The following is a 20,657-nucleotide window of genomic DNA, read 5'->3' as shown; positions in this document are numbered from 1 at the left end:
CCCCTGCAGCTGGCGTGCCCCGTCCCTGCGGCCGCGCTGGAGGGGAGAGGGCTGCCCGGTCACATCACCCCGGGGATGTGACCGCGTGTGTGCCCTTAGGCGTGATTCGGGGGGGCTGGGGCAGCTTGGTGACCCCGCAGAGCAGCGCTTGCCCTTGGTAAAGAACCTAAAATGCCCTGGAACATCTCCTGCCCGTGCCCGCGGAGAAGCCCCCCTGGCCTGAAACGTGGTTTCGCGTGTGTGGATGAGCTGGTCCGTATGCCCATCGCCATAAACTTGGTGATCCGTCCCGGGTCTCAAAGCCTGCTGTCCCTTTAATGTCTGGTTTGACAGCTTTGGGTGAGGAAGCACTTCCAACAGCTGTCTTCTTGGCAGTGCACCAAGCGCCGGCTTAAAGGGTCCCCGGCTGGAGCAGCTTCACCTTCTGCCTCAGAACAAACCCCGCGATTGTTTCGTTTTCCGGCTGCTTTTCCTCCAAGCGAGGGCTGTGTTGTGGCACTGTGCGTGCCTTTTGTACCCCAGTGCTACGATTCAATTCAAAATACGTATATTCTTTCGAAAAACACTCTTCTGCCGCTGAGATTATGTGGCTTTGATTGAAAATCCGAAGTGTTTTTGAAAAGTCATTAAACTTATGAAACTTTCAGAAATCACTTTTTCAGTCATTTCATGCATATTGCATACTTTTCCAGATCTGTGTCTGACTATAGATGGTGGGCACACCCTGTTTTTCCCATCAGTTATTTCATTGCTGCTTTTACTGTGAATATTTTGTCAATAAATACATCTGGGTTGATACTCATGCGGAGTGTTTTCTGTGAGTCTAAGGTCTATTTTATTTTCCATTTTCTGTTACCAAAAGATGATGAAGATGAGGAAGAAGAGGATGAAGAAGAAGAAATAGATGTTGTGACAGTGGAGAAAAGACGCTCCTCCTCCAACAAGGCTGTTACCACCCTTACTATTACAGTGCGTCCTAAAAATACCACTTTTCAACCAGTCAGGACACAGCAGAATGAACTGATTTTGAAGCGTTGTGCACCGATTCACCAGCAGCATAATTATGCCGCTCCTTCTCCATACATGGAGACTGAAGATGCTCCGCCACAGAAAAAGTTAAAAACCGAGGTGCCCCGTCCAGTAAAACCCACGATCCAACCAAAGTCTAAGAGTTCAAGTCCTCGAAACTCAGATTCAGAGGATAGTGAACGTCGACGCAACCATAATATCCTGGAGCGTCAGCGGCGTAATGATCTACGGTCAAGTTTCCTCACATTAAGGGACCATGTTCCAGAACTGGTTAAAAATGAGAAAGCTGCAAAAGTTGTGATCTTGAAAAAAGCCACTGAATATGTTCATTCTCTTCAGGCAGAGGAGCAGAAATTACTGCTAGAAAAGGAAAAATTGCAAGCCAGACAACAACAGTTGCTAAAGAAAATAGAATACAAGCGGACTTGCTAAACTTTGGTTTGTTTTCTTTTGGCTGACCAGGACAGTCATTGCCACTTTGCACATTTTTGATTCTTTAAAAAAAAAATTGTGTTTTTTGACGTTAAGAATGTTGGTTTTACTTTCAATCCAGTCCCTGAAGTCATTGACAAACTATATTATCCGGGTACGGAGCAAATGGATGTTCTTGCAAGGAGTTTATTGCAAGACTACCAAACAACAATGGACTGCCTTTGTTTTTCCTCGTAAGAACTGTAGATGGTGGGGATTTTTTTTTTTTTTAATTGTTGTGAGCATTTGGAGCTGCTGATGACATCTAGTTGAGTTTTAAAATGTTCATTCCTAAATTTTATGGTGCTTATGTTCTAACAGATGTTACTTTAGGGGTTAGCATTTGTACCCCTGTGGGAATTTTCTGTAAATACCATCTACACACTTGCCTTTTGTACATGTCTTGGGTTATGAGAGGTGGCTTTTGCTACCAGTATTAGACTGGAAGTTCATACCTAAGTACTGTAATACCTCAATGTTTGAGGAGCATGTTTTTGTATACAAATATATTGTTAATCTCTGTTATGTACTGTACTAATTCTTACATTGCCTGTATACTTTAGTATGATGCTGATACATAACTAAATTTGATACTTATATTTTCGTATGAAAATGAGTTGTGAAAGTTTTGAGTAGATATTACTTTATCACTTTTTTGAACTAAGAAACTTTTGTAAAGAAATTTACTATATATGCCTTTTCCTAGCCTGTTTCTTCCAGTTAATGTATTTGTTAATGTTTGGTGCATAGAACTGGGTAACTGCAAAGTTCTGTGTTTAATTTCTTCCAACGATGTACATTTAGTGCTGCGTCTTATAGCACTTTGAAATACCTCATGTTTATGAAAATAAATAGCAATTACATGATATGCCATTTACTATTTTTCTTTTAAAAGAAGTTCTTTTAAATAAAATCTTTAACTTCACAATGTTCATGAAATGCAAAAACATGGTTCCATATCCAGGGCCCTTAAACTCTCAAACTATAGGTGATGCTCTTTGAAAAGTCAGTGAGGCAGGGTATTTCCATTTCTGGTTAAAAAGTAATGGTAGTAACAACCATTTTCCTATTCTTTCATACTTGGTATGTCGCCTGTGATGTCACGGTTATCCCAGGGGACTGAACATACCTCAGTTAATTGAAAGGCTCCCGAGTCTTGTGAAGACTTCTGGAACATCCAGTGTATGCAGAGAATTTTGAGGAATCAGAAACACAGCTAGCACCCTTCTGCTAAGGGACTGGCCTCAGTATGGTAGACAGGTGGAGAAGTGATGGCGGTACACTTTGCTACAGCGCAGACAATGAGATACTTGTAGTAAACAAAGATCTTCTCTGATGTTCCTTTCATTACGAAAGGCTTATTCTTAAAGTGGTCCATCCTTGCATAGGAGAATTAATGTTCTTGTTTATAGCTGAAGATGCTGTTATTACTTGTACCAAGTTAGTAAAAATAAAAATCCCAGGGAAGATGCAGTTTTGAGGTGCGGAGGGCTACGAAGCGTGCATCAAATGGCATGTAGTGTGAACAGTGAAATTTGGAAGGTGGTTTTCTTGAGGTCTGATGTCGTTTGGTGTGACAGGAACAAGATGTGTAAATCTGTGAAATGTGTTTGGTCATTTTGGTAAGCTTGAGACTAAGGAGTTTTGTTCTCCAGTCTGTGTGGGTACACTGAACCTGAAAAAGTAAGGTATGGATTAATGACCAAGTGGCCAGTTCGGCCAGTTTAGGGATCAACTTGCAAGGAGCTAGTCTGGGACATATGCCCCTACTTTAGCCATGAAGGAAGTAACTTGCTTGGTGATGGAGGTACAGGACATTGCCCGTTTGCCATGAAGTAACAGAGTAAAAGCCATGTGGGGGCAAAATCGCCACTGTAATGGATATTCCATATGTCTGTGCCCTGCAGCAGCTTGTTGGTATCCATAACCTGTGCATTCCTGGGTCTCAGTCAGCTTCTATACCAAAAACACTGGGAATTGTACTTTCCTCATCTTGCAGTGCAGTAAAACCAGATCCTCAACAGGCACGATTGGTGTAACACCATTTAGATTCAGCTAGGCCCCCACAAATTCTTGCCATTTGAAAAATTGGCCTGAATAGACATATCTTACAAATTCAGTCTTGAGGACCACAGTCATTCCATGAATGGAATCCTTGTTTCCATTCCCTTGATGCGGATTTGCTCATGCTTCTTCAGCTTTCCCAATACAGCGAAAAAAACAGTAAAAGACAAAGCCTAAGCAGAGACAATTGGTGTGGACAGTCACAGGGTACATTTAATTTTACTACAGCAAACAACTTTCCATTTTATTAGCCAATTTTTTTCAACTGCTGTTGTGTGCTGTTTTCAAACAAGGTACAAGTCACATGACTTCCTGAAAAAGAAGGAAAGTTTTTCAAACATCCGTTGTATTGTGTCTCCAACCTGTGCCTGCTTGACTTCCACCAAGGGCTTCTTAAAACCTGTTTAGTTAGACTTAATATTACTATTTTTTTTTTTTTAAGTTAACAGCTGTATACTGGCCAACTACATTCCTAGCAAATGTAAGTCATATTCTGAACAAAAATAAATTGCAGAATGATCTGTTACTATTTCTTTACAGTCTAGGAATGTACTGTCTAAGGATCGAACATGCAAAATTGAACAGGGATTGATTGAAATCCCTTCCCTTCCCACTCCTGGAGAACATCTGGCCCAAATCCTCCACTCAGAGCAGGGCCAAATTCTAGGTCAGATTAGGTTGCTTGGGGTCATAGGCAGCCAAGGTTTGAATGTCTTCAAGGATGGAGGTCCCGCAGCCTCTCCAGATAACACATTTCATTTTTTGACTACCATGACTGAGACAAGATTTCCTACTACCTGTTTGGAATTTTCTTAGTTGGAACTCCTGTCCATTGCCTCTTGTCTTTTTGTGTTTAACCTCCTGGAATAGTCTGGCCCCACCTTCTCTGTAACCTCCCATCAGGTAGTTCAAGACAGCAATTACTTCTTTCTGCTCTTGAGACAACACAGTTCTGTCTTGTGTTGTTTTGGTATCCAAGCGTTGGATGTCAAATACTCAGATTTGTTTGGATGTTCAACATAAATCCTGTTTGAAAGCCTCTTTTCCAGTGTGGGAATCTTGGCCTGATCCTTTTGAATTAAGTGATAAACGTGCAACTGATGGCAATGGAGATAAAATCTGGCCCCATACAGTTTGGAAATGCTCCCGTATACTGTACTGTTTGCTGCTATATGCTGGACTGTAAGTACTTGGGGTTTGTCTTTTTTTGTTTTCTTCTTCTAAATAACTTTCAGGAGTTAATAGGTTTGTTTTCATATTGTTGCTGTAGGGAGCAAGTTGTCAAGGACAAATGTTTTTGTAAACAAAAATCTCAGTTGTAGGATGTTATTAAGTTACAATTGTTAAATAGAAGATAGTGGCTTTTGATTCTTTTGCATTTACACGACAGAAAGAATTGAGAGGTGTAGGAAAAACAGCTTTTTGAAAAGAAGCGGTAAACAATTAATTTAGTAATATTTTCTAAAGAATCAGTACTCAGAAGGGGACCTAGAGAAGGACATAGAGGCATAACAACAGTAACAGAAGATCCTTCTGCATGGTACCTAGAGTGGGGAGTCCACGAGGACTTGGTCAAATAATGAATTGAGACACTACCCTTTTTTTAAAATATGCATACCTACATTTGCATAACAAATGCAAACATATCTTTCTGGAGAATCTGTTAGAAAATGTGGTAAGTACCTAATAACTGCTTATTAAAAAGCAGGTATTGCCAATTCCTGAAGGGAAAATTGAATTATATTGATCGCAATCTTATCTGATATGCTATAAAAATTCCCAAGTTCTTTTTCATACAAGACGGAATCTTTTGATGCAAACAGATGATTTCCTCCCACATCACATATTCCAGAGGAGAGTCTCCTCCTTCCATTTTTCTGTTTATTTTCTTAAAAATACCATTAAGAACACAAGGGATTTGAAACACCAAAATGAAATGATTCCACCATAAACTGGTGTAAGTAAAACACCAGCGGGAGAGCTTAAAAAGGTGAAATGTGTTAATGATGTCATTACCACTAGGTCACCTGTTGCCATGAGTGCGAAGGAAAGTGCATTTCTCAAACCCCAAGCTGCTGTTATAGCAACTTATCACCAGGTCTTGGCAGGACAGCTTGAGATTTCATGATGTGTATAATTCGCAGAGGGCACATTTGCTCCTGGTAAGTATACTGATAAACCAAGCTAAAATAAAACGACTTTAAAAGGATCCCATTCTTAAGCCTGAATTTCCTGGCTTGTGGCTGGTTTAAATCAGAAGATTTAATTTCATTTAAAGTTTTGAGTTCGAGATCATGAATTTAATGACTTTTTAATGTACCGTGTTATCACACTCTCGGCAAATGCTTCATGATTTATACCTGGGTTCCTTTCTTCTCCTTGTGTCCATTTCCCCTTTACTTCTTCCCCTTCCTCTTCCCTTTTATACCTAAACTACATGCAGTGTCTCTTCTCTTAGGAGCCCAAGGGATTACAGTAAAAACAGGAAGGAGATACACAGCGCTTCCAGAAATCTCACAGGAAAGTAGTGGTGCCAGCACAGTGGTTTTTGCCCCAGGGCCTCTGGCTAGTACCGGAGGACTGGTAGGCAGACCTCCAGCTTGCCTCATGAGTTGCCTGAATCCAGAGCCCTTAGTCTGTGCCCAGACAAGCTTTCATTTCTCCCAGGCTACCTTTTCCCAATCTGCCACCAGACGCTGTTTTGCTGCCTCTCTGCTTGTGCTGACCCTGCAAGGTGGCTTGGCCACAGTAAAACAGGTATTTTGCTGTTAGGTTGCATTTGCCCCTTCTGCAGATCTGCAATTCTCATCCAGCTTTGTGCCTCACCGGCCAGATCTTTCTTACAATGAAATTAGTTAGATATATATTTGATCAACAGTGGACTCAGAGAATGAATTCTTGATCTCTGAGCTGTGAAGATTCCTTGTATGTATGCTGTGTGTATAGGTTAACATACGTGCTGCAAGCACACAAGGGATTCCATATGTATTGATTCATGAACCCTGAAAAATAAAGCCGTGTGTATTTTAACAGAGTAAGTAACAAGACCTGGTCCTTTAAAGAAAACACAAAACACAGGTATTTTGTTTCCCGTATTTATGATCAAAATATGATGTACCTAAGTAATGCAGAAATGAAAAAAAATGTACCTACAAAGTAAGTACAATTAATGACAACTATTTTTAAAATGCATCATGAAATGGGTGGGCATGTAGACTTACCAGACTTAAAATTTATCAGACGTAACTGAATTATGACCTACTTATTACTGATTCCTGAAATGTGGAGTTACATTTCATATGCACAATCATCGCTAGGCTCCATACATACTATTACTGCTGCTCTATTTGTGAGCTATATCATTTGCCATGATACAGTTCTTCCATCTGACATTGTTTAGATAAGTGGAGACGTTTTCATTTTATGGTAAAAAAAGATTATTTCTTTTTTCTTATTCTATGTTCCCACTTTGCCAAACTGATTTGTCTGCTTCAAGTATTTACCACTTCCTCTCTGTTGTCTATCTTCTGTACTGCATGCATTTAGGGAGAGGTACTGTCTTCTATATCTGTCCAGAGCTGAGGTTAGATTGTGTTCCTGTGAGTTGCTGTATCAATCATTACACAATTATGTCAAGAGTCCTGTTGTCCAAAAGAATACTTTCTGCAGCATCAGTCATGTTTTTTATATCCGTGTCGTTACACCTTCTGTTCTACAAGCATTACAGAGTTTCAAGTGCCTAGCTGCTTTAGCTTCCTAATTCTCCTTACACAGTCACCAAAGAAACACAGGCTCTTCCCAGACGACAGTTCAGAGCATCTACATTGGACTCTCACTGGAACCGGTGGCGCAAGAGTGAAAGGGGTGATTACCTGAACTACATTAAGGGCTTCTTTATTGCTGCAGGGTACCATCAACAAATTGCTCGATCCACAGCTCATTTTGCTTACCAAATGAAATTTAAAGCAATGATTTGGAGAAAACTGCAGGTTAATAGATGTATTTCTTAGAATAAAACAGTGGATGAATGTAGGATATATAGTTAATTGGCATTGTCATTTTAGTTGAAATAAAATAAAATATTTAAATGGCACTTATCTCCATTTTGCTTCCTAACATCATCAAAAATAAGTACATAATGTTTTAGCATTCAAAGATTTCAATTCCTCATAGAACAATGCAGTGTATGTGTGTAACAAGTTAGGATATTATTTGGATTATTTTTAGTATCTGTATACACATCTTTATTTCTTGTGCAATACATGGCAATTACATTTAGGCATAACCTTGTTCCTTTGACATAGAATAATAACTAAACTGTAATTAATTTTAATATGTAATTAATATTGCAATTCATAGTGCTGGAGATGAGGGAACTATCCAATATCACATACAGAGTTCAGTGGTAGCTAGTGGCTGGGAATCCTCATAACAGATTTTTAAAACCACTTAGATAATTTCTTTCTTTTCAATCCCTAAATCAATAATAAAATATCCTTGAAATATTTTTATGAATTTGCTTTTTAGTCTAGAAATTATTTCTGTTTTCTAAAATTGTTATTAGATTTGGTACTTTATTAATATGGAGCAAATGTCCAGAAAGGAACAATGTCAAAGCAAGAAAATTGCACTGTCTTCGATATTCACATCCTTGGAGTTACATGCCAGTGATGTTAAGGTAGAAACTCATCTGTATTTGGGGTTGTGAGATAAACAATTCACTATGAGGAATGTGAAGGGAAAAGAAAAAAAAAAAAACAAACCCCCACAACCAAACCAAAACAACCCACGTGCAAATGAGAAAGACTTATTTCTCCCACAAATGTAAAGTAACTAATCGTGCAAATGAGGGGATGAAACCAGACCTAATAGCCAGTGATGATGCTTGAGTGTATTCTTGCAGGTGTTCCATAGCAGGAATTAAAACTGGATGTTTTAAAGAGTCATAGAATAGTTTGGGTTGGAAGGGACCTTTAGAGGCCACCTAGTCTAACCCCCTTGCCATGAGCAGGGACATCTTCAACTAGATCAGGCTGCTCTAGAGCTCTGTCCAGCCTGACCGAGAATGTTTCCTGGGATGGTGCATCTGTTACCTCCCTGGCAACACATTCCAGTGTTTCACCACCCTCGTTGTAAAAAATTTCTTCTTTACATCTAGTCTAAATCTACCTTCATTTGGTTTAAAACCATTGCACCTTGTCCTATTGCAACAGGTCCTCCTAAAAAGCTTGTCCCTATCTTTCTTATAAACCCCCTTTAAGTATTGGAAGACTGGCATAAGGTCGCTCCAGAGCCTTCTCAAGGCTGAACCACACTAACTCTCTGCGTCTCCCCATAGGAGACGTGCTCCAGCCCACTGATCATCTTCGTGGTCTCTGGACTTGCTCCAACCGGTCTATATCCTTCTGATATTGAGGGCTCCACAGCTGGACGCAGCACTCCAGGTGGGGTCTCACCAGAGCAGAGTAGAGGGGCAGAATCACCTCCCTCGACCTGCTGGCCACCCTTCTCTGGATACAGCCCAGGATACAACTGGCTTTCTGGGCTGCCCGCGCACACTGCCAGCTCATGTTCAGCTTTTCATCCACCAGTACCCCCAAGTCCTTCTCTGCAGTGCTGCTGTCATCCCCAAACCTGTGTGGATACGAGCTTGCCCTGACCCAGATGCAGGACCCTGCACTTGGCCTTGTTGAATCTCAGGAGGTTAACATGGACCCACTTCTTGAGCTTGTCCAGGTCCCTCTGGATGGTATCCTGTCCTTCAGGTGTGTCAACCGCACCACTAATCTTGGTATCATCTCCAAAATTACTGTCCCAGCAAGCAGCACAAGCAATTTCATATTTTGTTTGGAGGGTGTCATAGAGTCTTTCTGCCCATCAGCTATTTCCAGCTCTGATGTGGAGAGATCCATAAGGTGTTAATGTCTTAGATGTGATCAGGGCATGTCTACAGGATTTTGCACTACTGGTGAGATGGCAGTTCTCTCTCCCAGTGCAAGAAGATCAGGAAGCTTTGGTTTCTGCAAAGTAAGTCTCTGAGCAGTTCCTTCTATTAAGAGCTTCCTTAGTTAAGAGCTTCAGCAGTATTTTGGCTACATTGCAGATGTGATCAGTGAGATCCAAGAGACTCTGGAGTTGAAGTTGATAGGATGGAGAAAGTCACAACTATTTAAACATAGTCTATTGGGTTGGCACAGCAAGGTCTTGGTAGCAGGAAGGATACAGGGGTGGCTTCAGTGAGAAGAAGCCAGAAGCTTCTTCTATGCCTGACAGAGCCAATGCCTGCCGGCTCCAGGACGGACCCACCGCTGGTCAAGGCCAAGCCCATCAGTGACACTGGTAGTGCCTCTGGGATAATGTGTTGAAGAATGGGAAAAAACTGCTACAGAACAGCAGCCAGAAGAAAAGAGTGAGAATATGTGAGAGCAATAACTCTGTAGACACCCAGGTCAGCGGAGAAGGAGTGGAGGAGGTGCTCCAGGTGCTGGAGCAGAGATTCCCCGGCAGCCCGTGGTGCAGCCCGCGGGGAGGCCGGCTGTGCCCTGCAGCCATGGAGGGTCACAGGGGAGCAGAGACCCACCTGCAGCCCGGGGAGGACCCCACGCCAGAGCAGGGGGATGCCTGAAGGAGGCTGTGACCCCGTGGGCAGCCCACGCTGGAGCAGGCTGCTGGCAGGAGCTGTGGCTCCGTGGAGAGAGGAGCCCAGGCTGGAGCAGGTTTGCTGGCAGGACTTGTGACCCCGGGGGGACCCAGGCTGGAGCAGGTTCTGTACAGAATCAGTGAATTTGGTCCTAAAGAGCTATAAAATAATATTCAGATTCCTAAACTAGGTGCTAAAATGAAAATGGCAATATCTAAGAGCTTCTTCCTGAAACTGGCAGTGCTTTTTTATTTTTTATTTTTAAACAGATGTGTAGAGGCTCATGCTTGATCTACCTCCACTCTAAGAAACTGGGAACGTTTGGTTGATCTTTTTAGGATTGCATATACTTTTAAGTAAGAGTTAAAAAATTCATAGTGTAAACTAGAATCCAACAGGGATGCAAACATTCAGTATTATCTAGAAACCTGGTAATCAGAAATGTACTGTAAACTGTGTTTCTGAGGGCTTTTTGTTTCTCATTTTTTCCAATGATGATTAGTTTTGTTCAGGGTTCCCAGACACTATTCCTGAGTCGCATCCTCAATAATTATGATTGGAAACATTTCACTAACAGCTCTACTTCAGGCCAAACAAGCCTGAGTAAATGACAGTGTGCTTCTACTCCAATGTGTTATTTCTTGCATGAGTGGAATAGGAACATAGGTGCACAAGGTAACGTCGGTCAAATCTTATAGTGTGGTGAACCCATGTATTTATGAACACTTCTTTCCCACACACATTAATGCTGCTAATGAAGCTATGTAGCTATGTAATGTACTTCAATAATTTCTATTAGTTTCAGCTTTTAAACATTTTTATGGTGATCTGATCTATCACTTTTTGTCGTTCCTTTTCCCAGAAAAGGAAACTCTTTTTAGTCAATAAAGAAAACAGGTACCTTTAGGGCATAATTAATTTAATCCTTAAATAAATATTTAAAATACCGCAAATTAATCTCACCCTAGAAGTACTCGATTTTCTGTGTGGATTATAGCAAAGCCTTGGATGATCAGATACATAAACCAACATTGTAGATGTCCGATGCGGGGTTCAACTTGAAACTTAAATCTGGATATCTGTAGATATCTAACTGAAAGCTTTATATCTAGGTTCTGTTTTAGTCAGTGGAGTCTGGGGAGTGATGCAGCCTAGATGCCTATTTTAGGATGAAGTGAATTAGTTCTTTAGGTTCAGTTCACTGCAGTGGCTATAAAAGGAATTTCAGATATATAGTAAACATGTAAGCACCTATGTATTAACACCTAAATTCAGTGCCTTAAATTACAAGTTGAGTGTTACTACTCCTGTCTTCGACTTATTTTATGTCATTTATATATCTTAAAGGTTTTTCTTGAGCTAGTCAAGTTATCTTAAACCCAGTTGCATCTAGTTCATATTTTCTGCAACACTCATATCCTTTTTGCTTTGGTCATCTACAATAGCATCTCCATAACTTTAGCACCTTTGGATTTCTTTTACATGTCCTGCTTATCATCAATATATAGCAATATTCATCATTGCCAGAAAATTACGTGCATTACTGATAAAATTTCCTGAAACATTTCTCGTGTTACCATATTGTGCTCATGTTACCATATTGTGTGGTGGGCAGGACCTTATTTTCTCCTTCTCACACCTACACAAAGCTCATTTACAGGGCATGTTGATACATTTTAGATGTTGATACACTGACAACATTTTAAATTAAATTAAATGATAGCACTTACCACATTCTTTTCAATGTAAAAAAAAACCCCAAACCCACAGAAGAAAAACAGAAAGTAGATGAACATTTAGAAAAATAAAAATTAACTTTTACAGCTATATCTGTTATTGGACTCTAAGAGTTGTCAGTTCTCACTATTTCAGTGTTTCCCTTCACTTGTTTCTGTAACTTTACGCCAGTAGTCCTTACAACTTTATTTCTCTGTTCCTTGAAAAAAAAGATTTCATATCTCCTGTGTTCTTCAATAACTGTTCCATATCACCCTATGTCAATTCCTCCTTTCATTCAGACACTTAAATGAGTCACATCATCTTTTTCTGCTTTGCAGTCTCACCTTTTCTACTAGTTATATTATGTCTTAATGCATTTTTTTTTAAAGTCTAAAATACAGCTCCCATTCTGTGAGCTGTTAAACACTTGCTGAGCAGCTATAGGTCTGTTGACTTCCGTAGAAATGTTTAAAGTATGAAATCAAGACCTTTCAAGACTTCTAAATGAAATTTTTGTAGGTATGCCAAGTTACACTGTGCTGTATTTCATTTTTTTGAGTTCCTAATTTCTTACCAACATCTGTTTGTGAAAGGCTATGGAAACACAAGCATGCAGTTAGAATAAAATAAGTAGAATAGTGCATATTAATTAATAGTGTTTCACTTTTGTCAGTAGTACCTTTTATAGACTGAATGTTATTCTTCTGGAGTAATTTAAGTATATGCATTCATTATTAACCTAGGAGCAGTTAAGTTAGTCATGAACTCCTTTGGTAAAGAAAATTATACCTTTCTTTTCTGCTGCTAGTATTGACAACATGCAGTGCTTGGATGCTTTAGTCATGTAAGTACCAGTGAAAATATATAGCAGTTAGAAGTGGTCAAGAGTAAAGCCTTTGGCTGTGTATCCTAACAAAAATTTTTTAAATTAATATTTTTTTCTCACTGTTAATAAAGAATGGCAATAAAACAAACCAAATCTTGGATGCCTAGTTTATTTCTTATCAGAACTCTTTCTAATTTTGAATTTTCAGGAATCAGTCTAGTAGCAAGTGTCTGAGTAAATAAATACTTGCTATACTGATCTGTGCTGAGATTCAAGCTGTATATTAACAGGCATGAAGAAACAGGAGGAACACAGAGATTAAATGACTTACCAATAGTTAAAGAAAACATAAGTAACTATTGGGGGCTGACTTCATATCCCTTGGTCCTACGTACGTGACAACAAAACATACATTTTTGAGTGAAAAGTTCTAACTAATAATGTCCTAATTAAATCCCAAACCTTGATGATAAAAGTTGAGTGCATATTTATATCTTACACTGGAACAGGGGTTCATAAATTTACTTACTTTGTGCACAACCATACTACAGCAACATCCAACCATATGTATTTTAATGGGGATGTATTCCCCTTACTATTTCTGGTGATGGGATGAGTACACAGTTTGAGAGTCCCAGACAGGAGAACTAAGCTCACTCCAGAAGACGACAACTTGATATTTCTTTCATTGACTGGGCAATAATGACCCAAGAAGGGATTTTACTTGTGTATTTGTTCTGGTTGCCCAGAAAACTGAGCTGATATAAAGTAGTGTAGCACCTTGGGTGTCAATGGCATTAGGACAGATTAGGACAGCTGAGGAGCTGGAGTTGAAATAAATTGAGAAACCTGATTATAACTGTGCCATTGTGTGTGTAGAAAAGTGTTTGAAGTCCTTCAGTGTTTTGTTGTGACCACATGTAGATATGATTTTCAATGCCCTAAATCTCCTTAATCAAGATCTTAGTTTTTAAAATTGTTATTAAATATCTTTGCCTAAAGTATTTTTATATTTGATATACCACAAATGTCGCCTACATCTCAGCAAATATGCACTGTGATTAAAGGGTATAATCTCTCAAGAGAGGTTTATAATCGTTTTAATTACCCTGGACTTAATAAAAGGAGTTAAGGGATTTAATAAAAGGGCATTAAGAGATTGCCAAAGGGTTAAATATATATATTTTTATAAGAAAAATTGTAAAGCTGCTGTGGCTTTGAGGTGGGAAGGTGGGAAGGCTTAGTGAGAAAAGAGGAGGAGGTGAGCAAAAGTCAAGATGAGGATTAATGTCAATTAAGCTTCCCTTTGAACCTCCTAACTTGCATATGTAGAACCTGACACAGCTGAAAATATTTGCAATTTCCTGGGCCACACCGGACCAGAGAGGTGAGTGTACAGCTCACTGACCTACAGGAAACTGCAAGGGAGCGAAAGAAAGATGCCAAACCAGCCAATTTCTTCTCACTTAGTGCTAAGATATTTTAACACTAGTTCAGGGGAGAAGATTTGGAGTGCATAAGAGAATTTTGAGAGTAATTCCTCAGGCCCCAAAGATTTTGTTTGGTTTTGATCTACCTCTGATCAAAACTAAACAAATTGTCTGCCCTAATCCTTATCCTCTGCTCTTATGTTTCAGGAGAGCATAGAATTTAGTTTATTTCTAGTCTTCTGGAATATAATAAATGTAATTAGACATGAGAAGGTTAAAGTGAACCAACAATCTTCAGACAGGAAATTCTACAGCTCTTACAAAAAAGGCAAATCCAACATACAAACACCTAGAACGTTGCCTCACTTCACCCTTATGCTGAATCGAACCTGAAGCCTTATCCAGAGAGATAAAGTGGAGATCCAAATGTAGATACCTGAAGATAAATCAACATGATTTCTCTTGAAGGTTTTGTTAGCTGGAAGTAAAATGAGTTGCTTAGGTTTTCCAGGTCAGGTTAACAGACCTTTCTAATGTGTTTTCCATTTCCTAACAGTACAGTCTTTCAGTGCTGGACTAAATCCTTTCTCCTGGTTTTGGGCGTTCCTGTAAGCCTCGGGGATAGACATTCGGCACAAGGAGGCAGAGGGGAGTGTCTTGGGGCTTATAATGCCTGTTTTCTTCTGTACAGCATCCTGGATAGGAACAGACTCCTTGGACAATTTTATATGACCATGTATAAGACCCACATCTTACAACCCTTTTCCCTTCCCTGTGTCCCCAGGGACCACACCGCTGGTGTGCAGTGCCGAAGCCAGCATTCAGGAATGAAATTCAAACACGAGAGAGTGCAAGAGAAGCAAATTTGTACCCAGCTTTATCACTCAAAATACCACGAAACCTTCATATAAATGGGGTAACGTAACATTATTTTAAAAATCAAGGCCAACATGTGCTCATGTGTACCTGTGCATGTTTTTCTCTGCTTGCTTTCTTCCCACATCTTTATTTATGAGGGAAAGCTACAGAAACTGGGCCACAGGCAGTGAGCTCCTCCTATACCGTGTAAAATGCATGGCAGTGTTCTTTAAGTCTATACTAAGCAAGTGATAATCTTGAGAAAGACATTTTCTGTAGCATGAAGGCATGAAGAGTGCTGAGAGAATATGTGTGATTAGCTCATGCTCTGTTCTTTGATCAAAAGCATAATTGTTTCATCATTTTTTTTAAATGTGCTAGAAATGCAAAACAATAACCATTTAAAAATTATTTTTGGCAAGCAGTGACTGGAGATGGCAAGAAAAATGGAGCAGCAGAAAAACTATTATATTTTAGATAACTGGTATGCTTAATCGGGTCTTGTAGAAGAAACAATCTAAAATGGAATTTTGAGAATTTTGAGCAGGTCCATGCAGCCACACTAGCTTTGTTCTGAATTCCATGAGGTTGTAATTCAAACAAACACTACCCAGCAAAATATATGTATTATTCTGTTAATGAATAAAACCTAGAGGTTTTTAATGTTTCTGTTGAAAAGAGATTGATTCACTGCAGAGTAATTCAAGAAGGTTGCTTCTGCTTTTGGCAGAAGCAAACAAACATACAACCAATGAATCCCTAGGCATCTAACCTGCAAAACAAAACCACTTGCCTCTTTTTTTTTTTTACACTGGGAGCTTCTCATAAATAGTGAAGCCAGTTTTTGCCTTTTTTTTTTTCTTTCTTTGGCTAAGAGCTTAGGGCCTTTACAGTGAAAATATAACCTATGGATTGTAAACATTCTGAGGAAGGAACGGTGTTTTCCTTTTACTGCGGACAGCAGTCAGAAAAGGTCCCCAGGTCTGCCTACATTGCAAAAGCTCATGAAAATTCAGTAATATCTTTACACAGACAGTTTAAAGCAGTGAGGGCTTTTAGCACTCTCAGCATGTCATGTTACGTATCAGCTAATTCCAATTACCTTGTCTATGCTGGGTGCTGCTCAAAGCTGGGGCTGCGGCCCTGCAGCGGCTGATGCACATCTAACTGTTGGCTGTGGTGGTTCCACCCTCCCTGGCAGCCAGTAGTTAGATTGGTTAAAATTGCTGTGCAACCGCAGCTTAAATTATCTAACCTGGGTTAGGTAACCCAAGTTAAGAACACACCTTTCTTTGTGGTGTGTTTCAGCATGACTTTCATGTTGGGTTTATGTTTCCCACTAAAGCAGAGGGTGGTATGGAAAGCGAAGGTACTCGGAGGAACACTACTGAGTTCCACCGGAGATTTAGCCTTTGGCTACAACAGGCACAGCCCTAAGTCCTGAGAAAATTCCATATACTCCCTGTGACTCATTTCTGCATACCTTGCTCAGGCAAAGCTTCCACTTAACTTAATAGGATATTTTTAAAAAGGGCCAGACTAGCAGTTACACAGGATATAGCTGTCAGATTGTCAGATCAAGAAAAGTTAGTTGGCTTTGGGGGGGAAGGGAGGGGCTACACAGTGTTTTCATAGCATAGGCAGTGGAAAATGTCCCTCCTAACACTATTAGGGTTTTAAAAATTGTGTGTGTAAAAGTGCATGGGCCTTATTTTTAAGGTTTTTCATCATTCTGGTCCTGCTTTGTATAAAGCACTTAAGCCCATGCTGTATGTTAAATACATACTATGAACTTAAATTTCATTTCATTACATTTGAGCACACGCTTAAATGATTTGCTGGACTGAGGCCAGAATGCTTGCTGAATCAAACTGAAATACAGCAATGTCTGTTCCTCTCCCTTAAACAAACAAGCACTAAATGAAATACAATAAAATAACATTCCCAGAGAAATGTTGTGCCACGGAAAGAACCGCTGCATTGTTGTATTAGTAACTTGTCTAATGTTCAGTGTCTGCACTGTTCATACAAGTGTAACGCAGTAGTAATTAGGTAAGCCTTACAATTTTATCCTTATGTTATAGGCATAGTTTTGTAAAGGAAGAAAGTAAAATGAAACTAAGTAAGAAAACAAAAGCTGGAAATGTCATTCCAAGTTGCTTGGCTTGAAGTAAGTAATGATACTGCAGTCACAGCAGCAGCGGAACCTTGAAAGAAATCTGGATTCATTTCCCTCAGAGCAGGGTGTGGAACCCCGGACTTGTAAAGTAAGACACCTCACAGAGCTACAGATGCTTCATCCAGGCTAGTGAGTTGATGTCTATTACTGGAATAAACTGTAAAATGAGAATAATGCTAGTCATTAGACATTACAAGGGAAAAGTGTTGATTTTTCAAACATGCTGAAAAATACCCCATCTGTTTCTATTCTAGGTAAAGCCAATTCAGTATATTTTGGTTTTTATTGTACTTTGTTACTAGGAGCACTACATGTAATGTATTGACAAATGAGCCAGGGTAAGAGAGTGGAAAGACCATAAAAGAAGGAATAACAATTGGACAGGAACAAAAATAATACCAAGTACCTGTGAACCAACCGGTAAAAGAGCAGGAATATTTTTTTACTTCATTAGATTATGAATCAGGACCTAAAACCACAGCGAGCTGTTTCTTTGGGGAGAGCAGTTTTATTATTTCTTTCCACCTAAATATGCAATGTAATGCCGGGTTTACCAGAAATTTTTCCACATACATCCCCATACCCAAGCAGAACAATATTTTTAGGGTGTTTCATGCTAGACTTCAGGCCTTTGGTAAATCTGTGATGCTCCACGAGCTGCACGGGAGTTACAAGTAGTCCTTCATGGACAGGCTTCCTTGGTATTTCAGTCTGCTAAATACTCCACAAAGCTTTCTGCTCCCTGCTGTGCTGGGGTGGGCAGGTAAGGCAAAAGGACCAAGTGACTTCTGCAGAGCTGTCAAAGAAAAAGTTACCGTGGCTTCAAAGTAGAAGCTGTTGGTTCCCAATCCTGTGCCCAAACTTTCCCTTCTCCTCTATTCCTGTCTCTTTCCCAATTTTCTTTCAGAGAAACAAAACTGCTTTTAAAAACCTTCTTTAGACTATGACCCATTCTCAATTTTCTGCACTAAAGTTGTGAGTTTACTAGTAGTCTATTCAGTTGCTCTGTTGAGATCATAGAATCATGGAATGGTTTGGGCTGGCAGGAACCTTAAAAGTAATCTAGTTCAAACCCCCCTGCCATGGGCAGGGACACCTTCCACTAGACCAGGTTGCTCAAAGCCTCGTCCAGCCTGGCCTTGAACACTTCCAGGGATGGGGCATCCACAGCTTCTCTGGGCAACCTGTTCCAGTGCTTCACCACCCCTTTCTGTGAGGAATTTCTTCCTGATATCCAGACAGATGTGAAGCCCAGATGTATTTCCATGGACTCAGCCCTAGATACAATAGTCTTGTCTAGGTACATGCAGCAGGATTGGGCCCCAACAGAAATGTCTTTCATACATTTTCAGAAATACAAGTTTTTTGGGTTTTTATGAACTTCTTAATCCCATTGCCTTTTTCTTTCTCTTGGTAATGTTGTTGTACTATAAATAATTAGACCTGCAGAAATTAAGCATGTAATTAGAAAAATCGAACGGGGAAAGACCAACTGAGCCTGTCCCAGTTCCCAGTGAAGCCTATTGATCCAGCGTTTGGATCTGCCAGATTATCTACAAGGAGGCAAGTGAAAGAGGCCCAGGACACAGACGTTGTCAGTGGCCTACGACTGTCCCCACTGTTCCATGGTCAGCACGTCTCCTGGCAAGGCTTTGACACAACCAGTGGTCAGGCACAGCTGGGGGTTAGCATGGGCCAGGGGACACTCCCGATAAGGAGGCAGGATGTGGCCACCCTGTGCTGCAAGGTAAGGGGATTTAGCTGTATCAGTGCAGAGAGTTATGCGTTACTGTGTATGACGCACCTTGCCATGTTAGTTTGACTCAGGTCGCCAGATATCTCACTGAAATTATCGTAATGAATGTAACCAACAAGTTTTCATGGACAAAGGGTCTTTCAATTTGTCTTTCAGTTACTTTTACCCAGACCCACCCAAATTTAGAAGTCTTCTAACAGAGCTTTTGTTTTTATACCAAGTAGCTTAATTAATTGCAGCTCATATTCACGTCTGGTGCCAAGAAGAGTTTTTCCAAGACCTCTCCTGCTGTCCTGGCATTTGGACATTTACAGGTTCCAGCTGATGCACAGAGCCAGGTACAAAATCCAGCTTCCAGTTTTGCCACTCAGCCCTGTCTCTCACCCCTGCATTGCTCCAGGACTCTCTTCCTCATTCTTTTTTGTTCTTTTATGCAACAGGAATGTGGCCAGACAAGGATATAACATCTTACCCTCTTTCTTGCCTTTTTTTCAGAATTGGGTCTGGGTTGCAAAATGCACATATAGTCAATGAATTACTTTCCGGATTGAAAGCTTCCCTGTGGTGACATGAGTATGGTATCTCTTAATTAGCACACTATTTCTGCACACAATGAACTTTCTTCAGTTCAGAATATTCCTAAAAGCATTACAACATTTTATAAATCATGGTCATAATAAATACTCATTGCATATAGAATATATCAAAATCAAAACTCTAGCTCTCATTTGGATCATCGTAGGACTACAAAAGACATATTACCAATAGAGATTGCATACCTGGCATTTGGAGAGACATTTCTTCCTAATTACTTCCCCCCCATGCCTTAGGTTAGGCTCTTGTCATCTTGCTCACAGACATATACACACTCCTTCAGAAAAGTAGACAATTGCATACAGTCCTTTATCATCACAAAAGGACATTTGTCCTTTATGATACACAGTTCTCTTAGTGACACTTGGGAAGTCAACAGAATTATACAAAGATACGGATTTCTGCTGGGGAACAGGTTCCCAAGAGGTCTCCAGGAACAAGAGGTCTCGAGGAATGCATGAATGTTTCTTGATTGTGTAATAAGAACCAATTGCTCCTAAAAGCTGTAAGATATTCCATGGAAGACTTGTACAACAAGAGACATTGGTCCCAAAGGCCTAATTTTGTGTGGAGAAAAGGCTGTGTTTTAAGAAACTGCTTTCTGAAGATTATGCAGCTGATAGGGGGCAAAAGACTTGAATGCATTCCAGCGAAGTGCTGCTTATCTCTATAACACTTCCCTAAAATCCAGATTTGCTGTCTGAATGGAGAGTGGGGTTTGTCATCTGGGTGCAGTGACATCGGAAAATACTTCAGCTTGGTAGGAAAATACTTCAGTAAATTAACATTGGGCTTACTAGGAGAGGATAGGGCCTTTTTATTTGCGTATAGAGACTGGCTGCTGTATTTTTCCAAGTTTATGACTGTGTCCACTCCTCTTATAAAGATTTCCTTGTTTGTGCACAGCTGTAGAGGTCTTAGAAGTGGGAGAAATTCTTCCTGCTGCAAGTGCATGAGGGAGGCTGCCTTTGCTTTCCCCAGGAGTCTGAGTGGCATCCTCAGGACGGCTCAGTTACTTGCCAAGAAGGTTTCAAGGTGCATTAAAACCATGTTTGGGGTTTTTTTGTTGTTGTTTCCCATGGTGAGAAGGG

At 40.2% G+C, this 20,657-nt stretch overlaps 1 protein-coding gene across 1 annotated transcript; it reads left to right on the top strand.

Annotated features, from left to right (window-relative positions):
• Window positions 1-867: 867 nt before the first annotated feature.
• Window positions 868-2,370, top strand: LOC104510667 (N-myc proto-oncogene protein; the record flags this gene model as incomplete). The annotated part of the gene is made up of 1 exon (XM_010152991.1): window positions 868-2,370. A coding segment is annotated over one exon (594 nt), but the record flags the coding sequence as incomplete, so codon positions are not given.
• Between the last annotated feature and the right edge of the window lie 18,287 nt (window positions 2,371-20,657).

The sequence above is a fragment of the Eurypyga helias genome, unplaced genomic scaffold (assembly GCF_000690775.1).
Source record: "Eurypyga helias isolate BGI_N326 unplaced genomic scaffold, ASM69077v1 scaffold4766, whole genome shotgun sequence".
Taxonomy (NCBI): domain Eukaryota; kingdom Metazoa; phylum Chordata; class Aves; order Eurypygiformes; family Eurypygidae; genus Eurypyga; species Eurypyga helias.
Note: the sequence above shows the minus strand (reverse complement) of the source record. Positions and strands in the feature narration are given on the sequence as shown.